General features: G+C 42.7%; 2 protein-coding genes across 4 annotated transcripts in view; one reads left to right on the top strand and one right to left on the bottom strand.

The window, feature by feature from the left end:
• The window catches only part of LOC123510008 (laminin subunit alpha-1-like), a 147,791-nt gene extending 147,425 nt beyond the window's left edge, over window positions 1–366 (bottom strand). Inside the window, 1 exon segment of the mRNA XM_045264686.1 lies at window positions 156–366. Within this exon segment, the coding sequence (XP_045120621.1) occupies window positions 156–231 (76 nt within the window). The 5' untranslated portion in view covers window positions 232–366.
• A 5,102-nt stretch (window positions 367–5,468) lies between these two features.
• The window catches only part of LOC123510219, a 43,030-nt gene continuing 28,449 nt past the window's right edge, over window positions 5,469–20,049 (top strand). Inside the window, exon 1 of one of the 3 annotated variants that reach the window (XM_045265154.1) lies at window positions 5,469–5,777. In XM_045265154.1, the coding sequence (XP_045121089.1) occupies window positions 5,726–5,777 (52 nt within the window). In that variant the 5' untranslated portion in view covers window positions 5,469–5,725. Of the gene's footprint in view, window positions 5,803–9,176; window positions 9,414–20,049 lie in introns of those variants that run through there. The other 2 variants (XM_045265156.1, XM_045265155.1) reach the window with 2 other exon arrangements.

The raw sequence follows: 20,049 nt of genomic DNA, 5'->3' as shown, positions 1-20,049 counted from the left end.
ACATCTTTCCGAGCAGGTGTGTAGTGAGAGTGAACCACCACCAACCAGCCTTCAATCCATCCAATCCATCATGAACACAGTCTCTCCATTGCACTACTCCATTAAGCCACCCACAGTCTTCATGCCGCGGTTTTCTATCCACCTCACTTTCTCACCTGATAAATATTGCGCCGAGGTCCTGCACGTGACGGCGATGCACACCCACGCCGCCAGGAACACCGCAGGAGACATGATGCTACCTTGCCTCACAACCCTCTCATGTCTGGCCCTACAATACAACCCACACCGCCGCCAGTCAGTCAAGGTACCGGGAGCACAACACAGCGATGTCCACCCCTCCCCACTACCCAAGCAACACTGCCCGGCGTGCTCACTCAGTCTCAGTCTGGGGCGCTGCCAACCTACCTCCAGTCGTGCCCAAGCTAGCGCCGCCTACCAGCGTTCTCCGTCACTACATAGATGCCCTGAGCGCTTCGTCACATACCTGATCCTGCCCTTCGTATGCCTCACCTGCCCCGGGCCTTCGCAGTTTACAGGTGTTATGATATAGGTTTTATCACACCTCTCGGCTCGCTACACTCAACTTGGGAGTATAAAAGTGTCCATTCCTCGTATTTCATGGAGTGCAGTTTTCTATATATACGGGGATGCGGGGAGAGAAGTGCGTGAATAGTGATGGTGATGTGTTTCCGTGTTCATGGTCGCGTTTATAGACAGACTTGTTAGAGCTGAGCGTTGAGGGAGCACAGAAAGGGCAACATTGCGAGATAAGATACAGTAGGAGGAGGAAAGTTGATGTAATGCAATATGGTAAAGAAAAGTAAGAAAGTAAGGAAAAATACTGAATAAGGCTTAATGTGTAGGAAAGTAAGGGAAATTAGAGGAGAATAATAGGAAACAAATGAGTAAAATATAAAAACAGAGGAAAGTAAGAGGAAGTAGGTAGCTGAGGAGGACGAGGTCAAATCAGGTGAGGTAACGGAAATTAAGGGAATATTAAGTAAGGTCAGGTGGAATTCAGTAAAATATAAGGTAAGAAAGGTGCATTTATTACGTACAGGTTAGAGAGATGAGGTGCAATGAGTAAGATAAAGGAGAAAATGAGAAGGTGAGGAGATATAAGAACCAATAAAGAAGGCATAATGAACGTGTATGAAAATCTCTCTCTCTCTCTCTCTCTCTCTCTCTCTCTCTCTCTCTCTCTCTCTCTCTCTCTCTCTCTCTCTCTCTCTCTCTCTCTCTCTCTCTCTCTCTCTCTCTCTCTCTCTCTCTCTCTCTCTCTCTCTCCGCAAATGAGATCACGGCTGAAACAACTTCCCATCTTGACATGTACACTCACTTCCCTGCCTCTCACATCCTCCCCGCCTCTAACTTTTCCCTCCCCGGCACCACCTCGTGACTACCTCCCTTTCCCGTCACTTCCCTTCTACTCCGGCCCTTCACTTCCAACCTTCATCCATTCACCTCTTCTTCCTCATCTCCCTGTCTCCATTTATCTCCATAACTCCACTCCTTCTCTCTCTTAGCACTCTCACCCCGTCCTTCTAACACTCACTCGTCTCTATTCAGCCTCCCACACTTGCTCCTTCCTGGAATATTACATAGACAGACAAACACGACCTCAAACGCCAGCCAAGTGTGAGAGAGCAAGTTATAGCGTTTGAGGAAAGCCCGAGTTTGCATATTTGTTTAATGTCAAAAGAGGAAGCAATGTATACGACTGTGAAAGGCAGATAGGCTGTGGGATGATGGGAACTACGCTAAGAGGCATGATGATAATGGAAGATAAAAGAGTGCAAGGGACATTATTTTGTTTTCTACTTCAATGCATGTGGTAAAAGGTGGGAATGCAGCTGAAGGTTTGAAATGATAACTTTCTCTCTCTCTCTCTCTCTCTCTCTCCACTTCCATTCAGCAATATCTCTTCATGGAATGGACGACGCGTGCCTTCAGTGGCAATATTTCCTACCTCTGACTCCGCTCTATATACGTTTTTACTTTCCCTTTGAACCTTTTACCATGTGCTCGTGCCTCCTTCATCAATTAGATCAGTACACCCCACCAGTGACACACACACACACACACACACACACACACGTGCTCCCCTTCCCATCAGATTCACTTTCATCCTCTCCATCTATCTGTCTTACTTACACTAAGAGTATACTGTCTCCATTTCAGTGTGTTTGTGTGTGTGTGTGTGTGTGTGTGTGTGTGTAATTCACATCGGACGCCTGCTGGTCACCCAGCAAATCTTCCCCATTACGGAGCGAGCTCAGAGCTCATAGACCGATCCTCGGGTAGGACTGAGACCACAACACACTCCACACACCGGGAAAGCGAGGCCACAATCTCTCGAGTTACATCCCGTACCTATTTACTGCTAGGTGAACAGGGGCCACACATTAAGAGGCTTGCCCATTTGCCTCGCCGCTTCCCGGGACTCGAACCTGGCCCTCTCGATTGTGAGTCTCTCGATTGTGAGGCGAGCGTGCTAACCACTTCACTACGCGGTGTTTGTGTGTGTGTGTGTAATTCACTGTTTGGTCTGCTGCAGTCTCTGACGAGACAGCCAGACGTTACCATACGGAACGAGCTCAGAGCTCATTGTTTCCGATCTTCGGATAGGCCTGAGACCAGGCACACACCACACACCGGGACAACAAGGTCACAACTCCTTGATTTACATCCCGTACCTACTCACTGCTAGGTGAACAGGGGCTACACGTGAAAGGAGACACACCCAAATATCTCCACCCGGCCGGGGAATCGAACCCCGGTCCTCTGGCTTGTGAAGCCAGCGCTCTAACCACTGAGCTACCGGGCCGTGTGTGTGTGTGTGTGTGTGTGTGTGTGCGTGTTTGAACCCACGCAGACTGGTAAATAAAGATTATACGGACTGAAGTAATAAAAATTCATGACATTCGAGAAGTCCCCAAATGCATTCCGAAAATATTACACACACACACACACACACACACACACACACACACACACACACACACACACACACACACACACACACACACCGCGTAGTGTAGTGGTTAGCACGCTCGACTCACACTCGAGAGGGTCCGGGTTCGAGTCCCGGTAAGCGGCGAGGCAAACGGGCAAGCCTCTTAATGTGTGGCCCCTGTTCACCTAGCAGTAAATAGGTACGGGATGTAACTCGAGGGGTTGTGGCCTCGCTTTCCCGGTGTGTGGAGTGTGTTGTGGTCTCAGTCCTACCCGAAGATCGGTCTATGAGCTCTGAGCTCGCTCCATAATGGGGAAGACTAACTGGGTGACCAGCAGATGACCGAGGTGAATTACACACACACACACACACACACACACACACACAGAGAGAGAGAGAGAGAGAGAGAGAGAGAGAGAAGAGAAGAGAAGGGGGGGAGAGAGGCCATAAATATCTGACCTCGGACAATCATATTTCAATGCTTACTGGCTAAGGCTTCACCACACCTGCACTTTCCTGCTTCCCTTTCCTTCCCTTGCCACTCACCTGGTTAGCTTGCGTCCCTAATAAGAGGTAGGAGGGAACATAAATGGAAACCGGAAAGAAATATGTATGTAATCTTCTTCATTTTGCACTACTGGCCAACTCCTGAGCTTCGCAATGGTGGAAAATTTTGATCTGGGTAAATAAGAAAATAGAAAAGTAAAGAAAGAAAATTATGATAGAAATAAATAAGGAAAGCTACTAGAATCTAACCTTACAAGTAGCAAAATAAAGGAAACGACAGGAAAACAAAGAAAAATAAGGAAAGATACAAAGAGTCATCAGTTCAACAAGTGGCGGTCTCTGTAGGAAGCATAACTATTAACCCCTTCAGTACCATGACACGTTGCCATATTCATTCTGCTTACTATGTAGTGATTTTATACAGCTTCAGAAACTCATGTGGGGAATTGAAATAGTGAAGACTGTGGCTCTTAATCTTCTGACCTCCATAGACCCTTGCTAGTGGGTAGTGTGATCAGGGGAGATTCGTGGAAGTTAATTAAGCGAGTGGAGGCTGTTTTTATGTGGAGTTGAGTGGTGGATTTGAGTAGGGAGAGAGAGTGTTTGGGGTACTTCACGTGTTTCTCTGTTGTTTGTTCAGAGTCCCGTTAAGTTAACAGCACGAAATAAAAATATAAGTAAAAAAAAGCATCTACAGAAACGTTAGCGATGAAATAATACATTTTGAAAAGATAATATGTATAGCTGTGAAACTATTAAAGATGTCTCAGAGGGATTGGGGATTAAAGAAAGGTGGATTAGGTGGATTAAGTGGCAGTCAAAGGATTAAATCTAACTTTTTCGACTTCAACTAAACATTTTATTCTATCCCGATCTGAGTAACGGGAAGAAGACGGAAAGGAATAAGACAGCAAAGGGACATCCAAAATCGTATCCTTGGAGACATCTTAAGGCGTTGTGAATGAAAGGACAGGGTTATGCGGATCTCGTCTCTGTTATTCAAATTTGACGTAGTGAGAAGCACGGCAATGTTGGAGATGGTGAAGTTGCAGTAGGTCCTCTCCTTACGTTTTCTGAGAACCCCATAAAAGAAAACGTAAATACTATGAAGAGGTTAACTCACTTATACGTTCATCTATTGTCTGGATTGCGTGTTTCCTCCCCACTCTCTCTCTCTCTCTCTCTCTCTCTCTCTCTCTCTCTCTCTCTCTCTCTCTCTCTCTCTCTCTCTCTCTCTCAATTCAATAAGTGACACATTATTGCGAAAAATTGAATTGTTCGTTTCTTTTTATACTATACAAAAATAGACTAAAGATATTGCAATAGTTTTTACACTGAGTGATTAATACGAACCTTGGAGCTAAGTCAATGATGAATATGGAAAAGTATTGCCAAGTCTATTATGAACGGACAATATTGGAAAGGAAAGTCACTGATTCTTGGTATCCACTGGGCTGCTGACACTGTAAACCTGCTTCATATTCAACAGAACTCTCACTCTGTCCTCGTACCCATAAAACTTTTCCCTTTACTGTCTTAGAGCGCGCCTCCTGCCACTCACCGTTGCCCTGAGTCTTCTGTCGCTTATCGCTTCTCCTGTCTAAAACCACGTCTTTTTAACCCTTTCACTACTATTTGACATTTTCTTAATTACTAACCAGGTATTTTCTTGTTCTGTAGCTATTTCTAGTCAATGTACTGGTTAAAGATGGGAAAAAAAATATTCACTTTATTGTTTCGCTTACTGTTATTTGTGCTGTGAAATGTTACATATCAGCCTGAGTATTAATAACTTTCTAAATTAAAATGCTTATCTTCCCATCTTCTATAAGAATGGAGATTCTCTACTACTTTGTCACTACCTGTTCCATCTCTTCCTTTTCTTCCCTCCGCGATGGTCTACCTTTTTCCATGAAAATTCTTTCTCATTTCATCTGGAAAGAGAGAGAGAGAGAGAGAGAGAGAGAGAGAGAGAGAGAGAGAGAGAGAGAGAGAGAGCGGTTACGGACACATCCTCCTGATAGTGACAGTGACAGGTGATAAAATGTCAGTGTCCGCCAGCCTGCCATCCACATGACAGCGACAGTGCCTTCAGGAGTGGAGGAAAATAGTATGCCTGACAGTGACAGTGAAACACAGTGACGTGGGATGTGCGCGTGCCTGACATGACAGTGCTGATTAGTGACGGGGGAGGTGCGCAGCTGACAGTGACAGTGTTATGACTCCCTCGCGCACAATGCCGTCCCCGGAAGCAGCTTTAAAATGAGCGTCACATGCCAGTGCACGCTCTTAGCTCACGAACTCAGCTCCGACTGTGAATATACTTATGTGTAAAATATGTATCTTATGTGCATTAAGTTTAAGAGAGAGAGAGAGAGAGAGAGAGAGAGAGAGAGAGAGAGAGAGAGAGAGAGAGAGAGAGAGAGAGAGAGAGAGAGAGAGAGAGAAACGGCCATATCCTAGCGACTTTTGATATGTTTACAGCTTATCTCACCATCGCACTTTTTACTTGGATACTATTTCTTTCCTCGTCTTCCGTCTGAGTATTATTTCTTTATGTTTATTTTTACGTATCGATCTTTATCTTTCATCATAATCTCAAGATAGAGGCAGCCCACGCACGGAACTCATCCTTTATCTTTTTTTCATATATTTCTGCTCAAATCATACAAACCTATTCAATGTTCATCTGCTCCGGGCAAGCCTGCAGACAACAATCTCCTTTTCTTCAACAGCACTCAACAATTCTTCTCTGCTAAACTAACTGTAATTGAACTATCTACTAAAAATCTTGAGAGGAGATTTCGCATTTCTCTTACTTAACAACTTCCATTAGACTCCTTATTCTGTTTTCCCCACCATGTTATTCTCCTCGGAGATGCTGCCTCACTACATATACAACTCTTAAGTGCTCTTGTATGAAGTACTTTTCCCCAAAGACAAGGAGGCTCCACTCAGCTATCCTGTGAGATAGGATCAAGTTAAAAACTACAGTACAAACGGATAAAACAAAACTGAATTTGTATTTGCGTTGTCTGTAAATACATTTTTGAAGTAGTTGTATTTATATTTGCATTTTGGAACGTAGAAAAAATTGTTTTGTATTTGTATTTCAAAAGTCTAGACGAGCTGATCAGTGTAAACATTGATTATAATGACATGTAATCATAACATGTAAATTTGTGTGAAAAAAAAATTACTATTGGTTTTGTCAAATACAAATTCAGTGTTTGCATTTGTATTTTGGAATGAAGATTAAAATCATTTGTACATGTGTCTATTTTCATCATAATCAAAAAATTATCTATTTGTATCTGATTACAAAATAAATAAATAAATAAATAAATAAATAAATATAATAAGTATTTCATCGAACCATAGTGCTCAGGGTCACAGTCGCCCGTAAGTGATGCGTCTTTCGTTACCTTGCACCGCTACATGCACGGCTACTGCTCTCCTCCTCCCTTCTCACTAAGTACTCCTCCTCAGCCTCGTCCCTATGCTGTCCATCTCACTAATGTTTGAGATAACTACGTAGTAACTTCCCTCTTTCAACTCATTCACTAATAAATGATGAAGCTCACATTGTTTCTGTTTGTATTGGAAAATGTCAAAAATTGATCTCAGCTATTGATATTTTTTTCCTATTTATTCTATCCCTTTTTTCAGCAATATAATAGTTTGCTGTTTTTTTCGCCATCTTTTGTGCCACTGACAGGTACATTTTGATAAATGAAAAACCTTTATATATGTTTTTTTTTTCAAACCATCCATCGTCATTCTCTCACCATTTTCACTGTTATTTTCACGTCTCAGCGCCAACAATTTTCCTCATCATCAACTGTCTACGTATATTGTACATCGAACTTTCCCATCCTTGTTTCCCTGTTTCTCCTCTCCCCGGCACTAGACAAATCCGTTTTCCATACAATTGTGTATCTGCCCCATTGTCCTTCAGTCAGATATTTGGTTTCCACTTCAGTCTCTCCCGCAAAGCAATTCAATTTAGATGATAAAAAGAGATAAAGATTCTGAATGCCCACTACTCTCTCTCTCTCTCTCTCTCTCTTGTTCATGTAGGTGTATTGGCCTGAGGAGAATCAGCTTAACATTTTATTACATGCTTTATTCACTCATCTGTACCAAACCCACCAGCTCCCAATAGACAAAACACCAGAATTTTTCATTCGCTTATTCTTTTTGTGTTGAACTCACTCAAATGTCTTTCTCTCTCTCTCTCTCTCTCTCTCTCTCTCTCTCTCTCTCTCTCTCTCTCTCTCTCTCTCTCTCTCTCTCTCTCTCTCTGTGTGTGTGTGTGTGTGTGTGTGTGTGTGTGTGTGTGTGTGTGTGTGTGTGTGTGTGTGTGTTGCAACCTAGTTTAGTATTGGATATAAATCCTCTCACACAACACACACACACACACACACACACACACACACACACACACACACACACACACACACACACACACACACACACACATACACACACACACAAACTCTCGAAATGAACCACTGACGGACGTAGTAAAAGATTGATTCAGTCCAGCACCTTTCAGAAAGTCCTCACGTAAAAAGGTAAGAGGAGGAAAGAAAAAAATCATAGGAGAGAATTTGAAAGGGAAACTGGGATGGAACCTCGAGTTTTTTTCATTGAGGACCCACATCACCGTCCTAGAAATGTAAACAAATAATCAAGAGAAGAAAAGTGAGAGTAAATTTAACTTCTCCTCAGGAACAATTCAATCATTCTCTCTTTCCTCAAACAAGACTCACGAATGGTAACGCCTCCGCTGCTGGTAACATCACAAATCCGAAGAAATACATGGTTACTCAAACTTTCCCTTTTTCACAAACAAGACAGGAAAAGGAAACGTATCTTTTTCTCTTGGGAGCCGTTAAAAGGACACAACGTAAAAGGAAGTAGGGGGAGCCGGGGAGGAGGGAGATGAGATAAAAAGCTTTGATCTAAGAAAGCTGGCAAGGAGGTAGGATGATCAAAGAAACAAATAATACGAGTGAGATGGCAACAATTTGTAACAATAGTCGCAAGTTTGGATTCTGAAAGTCGCCAAGAGAAGAGAAGGAAAGGGAGGGAAAAGCAAAATAGGGAGGACATCCTTTATCTTTTTTCCCTCCTACTCCTACTCCTCCGACGCGACACAAGCTCCAGGCGGCCAAGGTTTTCAGTCTAGCCAGGAGCGTCGAGCTGGGCGGAAGGGTAGTTAGCGCTCCGCCTCACGCCTCGCCCAGCCTCCCTCAAGTGTGCCACGCAAGCTGAAGTTGTTAAGTTTACCTGAATTGGGTACTTTATCCAGTGACGACGACAGTGCAGTCCTTATCCACAGTGACATCTCTTCGTGACTTTGTGAATCGCTTGGTGGTTTTCGCGAAATTTAGTAACATTTGATTGTGTTTTAGGGTGATTTTGATGACACTTGGTACACGTCACTGCTCCAATACACCAAGACGCTTAAAACAACAGCACTATCTATCCTGCTTTACGACATGAAGCAGGCAAGTGACATGGTGATCCACAGACAGTCTATTGACGGTCCTGCTAACCTGGTAATGCACCGTAACCATCCCACTCATGTTGAAAGCTGAGTTTTACGCCATCAGCCTAAACTTTGCCTAGTGACCTCGTGACACTGCCCCCACCGAAACTCAGTTACCTACTTCTCGTGACCTAGTGACCTACACGTGGCTCATCCTCGTTACCTGGGCCTCGCGTGGTGACTTTTACTACATTTGGTAAATACATGTGGCTCACCTCAATTGCTTGGTGACATGTAAGTTGCTGGGTGACTCCTAAATGGCATAGTGCTGTAATTGGTGACTTTATCCACAACTATCTTATGGTATCAGCGCTTGTTTACTGGTGATACCACAGGCAACAAGGCACCAAGACGTCACCATGCCTTCCCTCATCTTTTTGGCTCTTCTATTTGGTGAGTAGTCGCTGCCACGGGAAAAAAAAAAAAGGAGTCAAGGTGAGGCTTCCTAGAAAAGAATAAAATTGAAAGGTAAATGATCTAGCTCGAGGTGAACTCCTGCCACAAGAAACCATACTAATTCATAATTCAAAGGTTGATTACTTTGAACCCGTAGACCTAACGAAGTTTTTTGAAGGGGAGTTCATAACGCTCTCTCTCTCTCTCTCTCTCTCTCTCTCTCCTTACAGACCTTTACGTGTGTGTGTGTGTGTGTGTGTGTGTGTGTGTGTGTGTGTGTGTGTGTGTGTGTGTGTGTGACTTTCTCTCTACTTATATTTTCTTTTTGAGAATACTGATACCTTACTTATTAATTTTTTTTTTGTAATAATAAGGGCAAAAAAAGTCAGATCAAGTGTTTCTCTCTCTCTCTCTCTCTCTCTCTCTCTCTCTCTCTCTCTCTCTCTCTCTCTCTCTCTCTCTCTCTCTCTAACAGCTTTTGTGTATACGAGACATACGAGTTATGTTTCTTTTATTTCAATTCTCGTCCACTCAACATACATTCTGCAAGTTTTGTCAAATATGCAAATCTAACTTTACATACATTATTATAGGCTAGGGAGGACTTCAAACACACATTCACACACACACACACACACACACACACACACACACACACACACACACACAAATCTCCACTTTTTCTGCATAACATTACCATCCACTCAAGTTTCTCTCTTCTCTTCCCTCCTCCTTCCTTCCCTCCCTCCCTCCTTGTTTCTTTCCCTGCAACACTAAAGTACTTTCTCTTATCTCTTCTACACCTCCTCCTCCTCCTCCTCCTCCTCCTCCTCCTCCTCCTCCTCCTCCTCCTCCTCCTCCTCCTCCTCCTCCCGTGTCTCTCATGCAGTTCATTAGGCAGGGAAAAAAATTGAGTTAGTTAAAATCCAATGAACTGCAGAGAAGACAGGTGTCCTTATTACGTTACAGAATTGTGTCTTGTTGCTATCCCAGCTAACTTGAAAGCGGAGAGGAGAGAGGAGGGAGCAGGTGTATCAAGGGTATCAAGAAGCACGCTATACAAAGATTAAATTTACTTCCAGAGCAACGCTGACGGAGGCGATACCGTAAACTGACAGGCTGAAAATTAGACCAGGGTTTTCAAGACGACGTACCTTTTTCATACTCTCTCTCGGTAGGAATTTCATTGGAGGAAACGATGCAAATGAAAGTACAGTGACAGCAACGTATACTTTTTTTTTTTTTTGTCAGCTCGCTCGGTTTCCTATGAAACAAAGAACCAGAACGAAGGAAAAAAATTCCTAGTTTTGTGTTATTTTTTCGAGCATTTTCACTCTGCTGAAGGTTTTCCGTAGTAGATGTTAATAACGAAAATATAAATATACGTTTGTATGTGTGTGTGTGTGTGTGTGTGTCGAACGGAAAACACTTTTGAAAGGCTGGAATCTCGCGACACACTTCTTGGAATGCTTCTTATCACTACTTCATTGTCGCCTTTCACAAACTTTCCCTCACAAATCTCATTGCGCACTGCTGAATTAAACACGTCGGAAAATCTTCAAATATACTTCTTTGGATCCCTCTTTCGATCTCTTTCTCTCCCTTTCTCCCTCTCTGGCTCATCCCAAACCCAAAGTTCTTCCGTGTAATCTGATTATAAAGTTAAATTCACAACGAAACGAAAGTTACCTGATGAGAACGAATAAGAGGATACTGGTGACAGGACGGTGACAGGATGAGCACGGCAGAACGAAGGAAATTAGCAAGTCAGGGTAACACTGAAAGAGGAGGAGGAGGAGGAGGAGGAGGAGGAGGAGGAGGAGGAAGAGGAGGAAGAGGAGTAGGAATAGGATGGTAAATGAAGACAACACAAATGCAATATAAGGAGGGCAAAACTAGCACGGTATATTACATTTAATTAAAGAGGAAGAATAATCTCTCTCTCTCTCTCTCTCTCTCTCTCTCTCTCTCTCTCTTCCAAAGCAGCAGCAGCAGCAGCAGCAGCAGCAGCAGCAGCAGTAGTAGTAGTAGTAGTAGTAGTAGTAGTAGTAGTAGTAGTAGTAGTAGTAGTAGTAGTAGTAGTAGTAGTAATAGTAGTAGTAGTAGTAGTAATAGCAGTAGCAAAAGCTCAACTATCACTATCACCATCACCACAACTACTACCACCACAACAACAACAACAACAACAACAGCAACAACAACAATAATAATAACAGCAGCAGTACTTGAAGACATCTTATCACCACTAATATGTCATCTAAGTATGTCTAAGGTTCGCCACATTCACCCACGCCTTTCCCGGCTTTCCGCTATACTCGTTCACCCATCTCCCTTCTTCCTCAACCCATCTACATACCTCAACGCATCTGCCTTGCCTTCATCACTCGCCTCGGTCTCTCACTCTTTCTTTCAATCCTTCCTTCCTTCCTGTGACTCCTTTCCGTTTCCTCCGCTCTTTCATTCCTTCCTTTCCTGTTTCCTGTCTTTTTTTTTCATTTCTTCTTTTCATGAAACCTCTAAAGTCTTTCTGCCTCTCCCTCTCCATCCGTCTCTTTCCCCCACCTCTCTCTCTCTCTCTTACCACGTTTCTCTTTCTTCCTCCCTCAATCAACATTCGCTTCTTTCATTTTCCTCAATATGTCCTTTCTCCTCCTCCTTTCAGATACCTAAATCTAGCTCTTCCATATCCACCCCCTATGTCTTTCTTTCTCGTCCCTTCCAATTGTTGCTTCTGAATTTTTTTTTCTTCTCTGAACTGGAACCAAACTTTTTATTCCTTCTGCTGACTCGAAAAATTAAACCCCAAATAGAGAGAGAGAGAGAGAATGAGTGAGTGAGTGTGTAATTCACTGTTTGATCTGCTGCAGTCTCTGACGAGACAGCCAGACGTTACCCTACGGAACGAGCTCAGAGCTCATTGTTTCCGATCTTCGGATAGGCCTGAGACCAGGCACACACCACACACCGGGACAACAAGGTCACAACTCCTCGATTTACATCCCGTACCTACTCACTGCTAGGTGAACAGGGGCTACACGTGAAAGGAGACCACCCAAATATCTCCACCCGGCCGGAGAATCGAACCCCGGTCATCTGGCTTGTGAAGCCAGCGCTCTAACCACTGAGCTACCGGGCCGTTACCTACATGTGTGTGTGTGTGTGTGTGTGTGTGTGTGTGTGTGTGTGTCAGTAAGAAATGGGATGACTCACTGACGTACAGAATCAAGAAATGGAATGACAGCATACAAATAGCGTCTTGAGAGAGAGAGAAGAGAGAGAGAGAGAGAGAGAGAGAGAGAGAGAGAGAGAGAGAGAGAGAGAGAGAGAGAGAGAGCGAGCTATACGTATATCACATCCTACTTCCATCACCTGTTTGAACGCATTTTTCCACGCTCTAGTTAACAAGCATGTTCTACACAAGTACAGGTGACAATGTTTAATTAATATGCGAAATAGTTTCCATTCCGATGATTTCCGAGTCAGAAGCGCACATTTCCTATTACCGCTTCCATTTCAAGCCTGGCGCCTATTCTCGGTAACGTAATAAGCTCATGCCATAATATTTACGTCACGTAGGACTTACTTGTCGGTTTATCATTCTACTGTCGTGCTTTGTTACCCTTCGTTTTTCCTTCCTCTTTACCTTTTCTCTCGTGTTTCTGGTTATTTCCACTGGGAGAAAAGTTGTGTGAGGTTTTATATGCCATTAACAAAGCCGGAAGGACAGAAACGCAGCACAAAAGAGAGGAAAAGCGATGATAACGAAATTATACTGCACGGTGGGGTGAAAAATGTAGGTTTGTGTGTGGCAGTGTCTGTGTGAGAGAGCAGAGGAGAGGATGGACAGTGAGTGATGTATATATAAAGTGTACCATCTCTCTCTCTCTCTCTCTCTCTCTCTCTCTCTCTCTCTCTCTCTCTCTCTCTCTCTCTCTCTCTCTCTCTCTCTGTGTGTGTGTGTGTGTGTGTGTGTGTGTGTGTGTGTGTATGTGTGTGCTATCTCGTTTTCCATTCACGTTTTTGCAAGGATTTGCTTAAAATTATGCTCGTTTCACCAGTACGAGTAACGACGCAATGCTGCAAAGACCCGGAAATTCCTTACAGCTTAGCGGCAAACATTTCATACTTAGCACATTCTCTGCATTCAATTCACTCACTTGCACTCAGACATTTCATTTTCATCACGGGGCTTACCTGACGCAGTGGAGGGCAGGGGAGAGAGATAATTGGGCTTATTCATGCGTTATATGAAACCCCCGCCTTTACTTCGCTACGTGACTGGCCTTCCATGAAATAATGAAGGTTAGCGCAAACAGACTCGAATAAGAATCAAGAGTGACGCTGCTGTTTCCTCCTTTATGTTCTGTTGTGCTGGCGAGGCGTCAAGATTCTGAATAAGCCAATCAGTTAGTCCTTCAAAATCATGTTATTCCGCGAAACAAGAGGACGCTGCTGTTTGTTCTTCCTTTGTGTTGTGTTGTGTTATATTGTGTTGTGTTGTTGTGATGTGTTGTTGTTGTGCCGTCAAGATAGGCAGGTGAGTCAGTCTTCAATGCCTTTATATCATGCAACATGTCATATACGGACACTAAAGCAGAAAATATAACGTTAAAAAATAAAGAGTAAAAATAAATAATAAATTAAATGGATAAAAACTGAAAGGAAATTTAAAAACCACCGTAAATGATGCATCCTTACCACAACCCAAACCCCCCAAAACAAAAACAAAAAAAAAAAAAAAAAAAAAAAGAAAAAAAAACACATGGCTCCCCCATCAAAAAATAACAAATAAGCAGAAAAAAATACTAAAACAAAATAAGAAGAAAAAAGCTTCCATAACTTAATAACACCGTGGGATTATAACAGTAATTGGGGAGAGGGAGAGAAATGTGACAGGCAGCAAGGGCCGTATGGTTCTGCGTCGGACCACTCACGTCCCTGGCTCCTCGTATCCTTGGGTAAGTCCAGTACGTGGGAGGCAACACACGAGCCACCCAGTTGTTCATCCTTCGTTAGTCTCCGTGAATGGGCAGCTGGGGATGCGTGGGTGTCGAAATGCGGTCATTCGAATGCGGCGCTCGACTTTGTTTGCAAGTGAATGGGGCTGAAGGTGGCATCAGACCTCAAAGGCGACTAAGGGCTTACTTGTGTGTCCCTTCTGAGGCCTATACGAGTCGACCTGCTACATATGGAGAGGTCAAGATACAATAGGCAAGGAAAGTATCACAGTTCACATGTCTAGCAAGGTAGATGTAGGGAGGCGGTGGCGTAGTGGATAAGGTGGTGGTGGTGAGATGTGGCATACGTCCACGCGTAGGTTCGAATCCCACCACATACCGCTTTAAAGCTATGCCATTTGTCGAGTGGTTTAAAGTTACCTACATGATACGTAGGTTCAAGGTGGTTACACCTAAGATGCGCTTGGGTGGTGATATGGACCCTAACATGGGTGCCACTATAAATAAAATTGCCTGTGCCACTAATGGGCGGAAGCTTAATAGCGCTTCCCACACATACTCTTCAAGTATGCCTACAGGCGCTATAGGCCATAACGTTAAAAAAAATGTATTAGTGTGTCTGTTTTTGGCTATTTGAGTTTATTAGTCTATGCGGGTTGGTGACTGTGTTCTTGAGTGTGTTTATATAGCTATTGGTGTTCTCCTATTCCAGTTTCTAATATCAAGACTATTTCACAGTAATTTCAGGATAATTATTTTGCAGCTCTTCAATTAATCTATTCTAAGGACTGACATCACAAGCTCAAAACCAATTACAAACCAGTGACCACAATTTTTTTTTACATTCCTACAGACAAATTTAATGACATCTGACACGGCTGTGAGAGAGAGGTGGCAGGGAAACACATACTGACTTCAACAACACTCGTACTCTTGCCTAAAGATTCCCGGCCATATTTCCTTCGAAAAGTTGCCCCAAAGAGGAATCAGAGTGGCGCCAGTAAATATCGCCTCTAACCGCCAGCCAGCCAGGTCATGCTCCTTCCCCGCAGTAAATTTTTGAGAATCATGATTTGCTGCGCCTCAGTCTTCCTTAACTTCGTGAAGGACGACCCTCGCGACCACCACAAGGGCACAGAATCACATCGTTGGTTCACATTTATAATACTAAACCAACGCACCGAGTCTGGCCACTCCTCTCTCCCCCTCCCCCCACCGTTAACCTCCCAGCGTCTCTCACTGGGAGCCTTAATAATTCTAATAAGAGCACGACGCTTACCATTAATTTCTGGACGCAGCGGATCGTGATTAACAACCGCGCGAAAATAAAGGACTTAACAATTTCTGCCTCAAAAATATCTTATCTTCGCCTGCTTCCTCGGCAGTCACAGGTACGGACGCCAAGAACACAGCACTCTCAGCCAATTAGCGGCAATCAGCGCTGCATCAAAGGCCGGGGCCGCGAGGACTCATCCACACGAGGAGCTAAATCCAATTATCACCGCGTTGGAATGAAGCGCAATTGAATATAAAGTATCACTGAATATGTAACGAGATTTTTTTCATTGTTATTTTTTGTTGTCACTAACGCAATTATTTCGTTTCTTTGTTGGTGTATCGTTCTCTTGGCTTACCTGAAAGTGTTAGTATGTAAAGAGATTTAAATTCTTGTGACAGTTATGTGAATCATCTTGAGAATTTTTTCTAGTTACTTATTCGAAATTAATTTCCTCTTTATCAAATTCTTCCTTCCGTAATGATAGTAAAGTTGACATTATTTTGTTTTCTATTATACATAAATTTGCTATTCCTTCAAGTTCCAGTAATCCTTTGCATTCTGGTCAGAGTTCAGTTTTCATGTTCTGTTTCTCTCTTCTGGCAACCATGATTACGTGTACACGTCATGCCATCTTTTCCCAAACATCTCGCCAACAACATCCATTACACTCCACGGCTCTACTGGAGGGTGTCTGGGGGTTTCAGGTGCATATTTACAATTGCACTGATCGTTTAACGTTGATTCTGGATCATCAAAGGAAATAACAACCTTGAACACCTGACTAATCGCTCGAGTGCCTTTTGAAAATGTCCTTCATAGAAGAGACGGGAAAAAGACTTTAGAGGATACCGGGACGAAAGAGAAAATAAGAAATAAAAAAAAACATTTAAGGTGCTGCTGGAAAGAAAAAAAAAAACTTTCAGAGCAGACTTTTTTACTACCACTACTACCACCACCACCACCCACCACCGCTGCCGCCATTATTCACTCCTCACTACCTCACGTCCCGTCCATTCATTCACTCCCCTCACAGATTTGTCTCGTAAAGCTCCCAGCCTCCATTTCTTTACTCCCTCAAGGCTACGTCTCTCTCTCTGCTTCACTCCTTCCCTAGCTCTTAAGGCTCTCCCTCATTATCACTGGCTAAAGGTTCACCACTCTTCCTCTCCCTATTGATTCTCTATAAGCTTGTTTTCTATCCCTATTCTCTCCAGTACAGCCTATCCCTAATAGTAATTCCACCACCTCCATCTTTCTGCAAAATATTTACTTTATCCTTTCTACCTTTTCCTCCTCCACGTCCTGTCCTCCTATTACAGTGTATCTTCGAGTCATTCCTACTTTCCTACCTATTATCTTCTCTACACCTTCTTTTCTTCCTTCCTAAAGTGTTTCACCTCCAGACAATTCTTTTTCTTACTTATCATACTCCCGAATCATTCTTCTACCTTTCCTTCACCGCCTCTTCCTCGCCCACTCCGCCCAGCACGTCTTACTTTCGCACCTCGTGACCTTTCATAATTATTGCCACTACCACTATGAATAAAATCGCCTGAGCCACTAATGTGCGGAAGTTTAACAGCGCTTCCCACATATACTCTTCTTCAAGTATACCTACAGGTGCTATAGACCATAACGTTAAAAAAAAAAAAAAAAAAAGAAAACTCCCTTAAGTGCAATCACGGCCAACGTTGCAACAAAAATCTCAAAGGGTTCTTAAAAAAAGGTAATTAATTGGCTGTTCATATAGAGCTTTTAAATGGCATAACGAACTTGATTTTTTTCGCCTCTAGTTTCAAGATTAAAATGTAAAAGGTAAAATATAACTAGTGACGTGGTGAGGCTTGATCGAAAAAGTGATTATAGACAGACTGCATCACGGGAATAAATCTTTCTCGCTTGTTATTGATGGAAAATCTGACGTCAATACCTGCCAACCAAAAGCAAGTATACAGGCAAGATGGAGAAAATACACAAGCAAATAGCGTGCAAAAACAGACAAAAAAAAAAAAATAATAATAATAATAAATAAATAAAAAAAAAATCGAAAACAAAACTAAATGATAAACGAATAAACACTAAGTAAATGATAAACGAAGATACTAAAACAATGAATAAGTGAAAATCAAATAATAAAATATCGCCCTTAAAATTAATGAGTTTCCTCCTTCCACGACTCTCTGAAGCAAAATAATGGAAGGCTGAGTGAGAACATCATTATACGAGCTCTCCATTAAGTTTAAGGGCGCTGAGATTATTGTTGCATGCTTTCTTTCCTCAGCATGCCCCTAACGCAGTACGTGCTGCACGGACGCCACGAGACGGACTGCCGAGATGATGCAATAAAGTCTGAGATTTATCTTCGAGAGAGAGAGAGAGAGAGAGAGAGAGAGAGAGAGAGAGAGAGAGAGAGAGAGAGAGAGATTCTTTCCCTCAACATCTTTAACACCAATATCGAAGCTTTAATGTTCTATTGGCGATAACAACATCACCACCACAGCTGCTACTGATACTGCGAACGACAACGACAACAACAATAACAACGATGATATCAATATGAACAAATAATACAACACCGATAATACAATAATGATACTAAAACCCGCTCTAACTTGGCTTTTAGTACATTTCTATATATATCTTTAGAATACACAGGCGAGGGAAGTTGTGACGGAGGCATTGGAGGAGGAAAGAGATAAGACAAAAAAATGGAGAGAAAGAAATTGAGTTTGAGAGAAGGAAGAAGGAATTCTCAGGATATAATATAAGAGGGAAACGGGAGAAGAGAAATAGGTGAGAGAAGGGAGGAGGAGGAGGAGGAGGAGGAGGAGGAGGAGGAGGAGGAGGAGGAGGAGGAGGAGGAGTAAAAGGTGAAAGAAAGAAACAAAGACAGAAAGACAGGACGCTTAACTTGAAACCTTGTGGCAGAATCGCACTTCCTCCTCTCTCTCTCTCTCTCTCTCTCTCTCTCTCTCTCTCTCTCTCTGCCAAGTTCAGAAATGAAAATACACACACACTCATGTGAAATCTGAACAAACACTCTGAAAACAAAAATCACCAAAGTCAGAATTCTAAAACTTGTAGTTTGAAGCACATCCGAGCAGTATTCATTCCCAGCAGCTTACCCTAATGATCTCTGCCTGCGTGTTTGCTGGGGAAAAAGTGCCTCATCCTACAAAAAGGCATTACTGCAGTGTATGTCGTAAGTGTTGATTATCAGGATTATTGTGCCTTTGTTCTTTTTTTTTTCATTTATACCATTTGGGATTTTCACGGGAATTTATGGGCTGAAGTGGATACTTTTTGGGGGTACCTCCTATCTGAAAGCCCACCCGCTAGGAAACCGTTGCCCAGAGTGAGGAAGCCCAACCTACACTCGGACCGTGAACAGGATTCGAACCCGTGCGTTTGAACCCCAAAGCACGCATGGTTCCACTGTACCACGGCGGTATCTGTGTGCACCACGCCGCCCCGACCTCTGAATAGTGGTTCTGCTTGCCTCTGCTGCCCCGGCACGCCATCTGAACTCGAGATACACAATGCACGTGACCAGTCAATCCAATAATACTTTATTTGGTTCGACGATTTCATTTCGTTTTTATTTCCTTCGTTGTTGATTTGCTTTATTGTCGGAAACTATGGATACGTTTAGAGTTTTACACACAATAAAATCTATTACGAGGCACTGTCCTAACACAGCTGAAGGGATCCAGGGCAGAAAAATAATACATAAAGGAGTATATATTCAGAATTATTTATACTGACCATTGAGTTTTGTGTCCCATCGGTAGTTTGATTAATTAGGTAAAAAGAAACAAGATAAACTATATATTTTTGCTGTGAACATATTCAATATTGTTTAATGCATGTTCTGTTCTTCCTTTCAGTTTTTTTTCTTCACAATTTCATTACTCCACTACAAAAAACAATAGAGAAAAAAACAAGACAAATTATTTTTTTTACGTTATCAGCTATTCCCAACAACACCAAAGTTTACGTAACATTTCTTTTTTTATTTCTTACTTCAATATTTCATTATAAAAAAATAAATGAGAAATTCTATAAAACCTATACTCTCCAAATAAACGAACCACAAATAGAACAAACCCCACATTTTTCAAAACATATCACTTCAGTATTCACGTTCGCTGGAAACTTCGAAACGCATCACATCCCACAGCCACATTAAATCCCACAGCCCCTGACTAAGAGTTCTCGCTGTCACGCCTAAGTGGAGCGGGATTGGCTGGTCACGACGAGGAGGCTCAAGTGGGATGTCTTGTGAATGGAGGACAATTTTCAGGCTTTGCTCTTATTGGCTGACATTTCCAGATAGCAAAACAAAATCGCTATCTGGACTTTCGACGCTTACGTTATCTTACAAGACAAATTTCCT

The sequence above is a fragment of the Portunus trituberculatus genome, chromosome 28 (genome assembly GCF_017591435.1).
Source record: "Portunus trituberculatus isolate SZX2019 chromosome 28, ASM1759143v1, whole genome shotgun sequence".
Lineage (NCBI taxonomy): Eukaryota > Metazoa > Arthropoda > Malacostraca > Decapoda > Portunidae > Portunus > Portunus trituberculatus.
The sequence above is the reverse complement of the archived record's forward strand: the minus strand, read 5'-3'. Positions and strand labels throughout refer to the sequence as shown.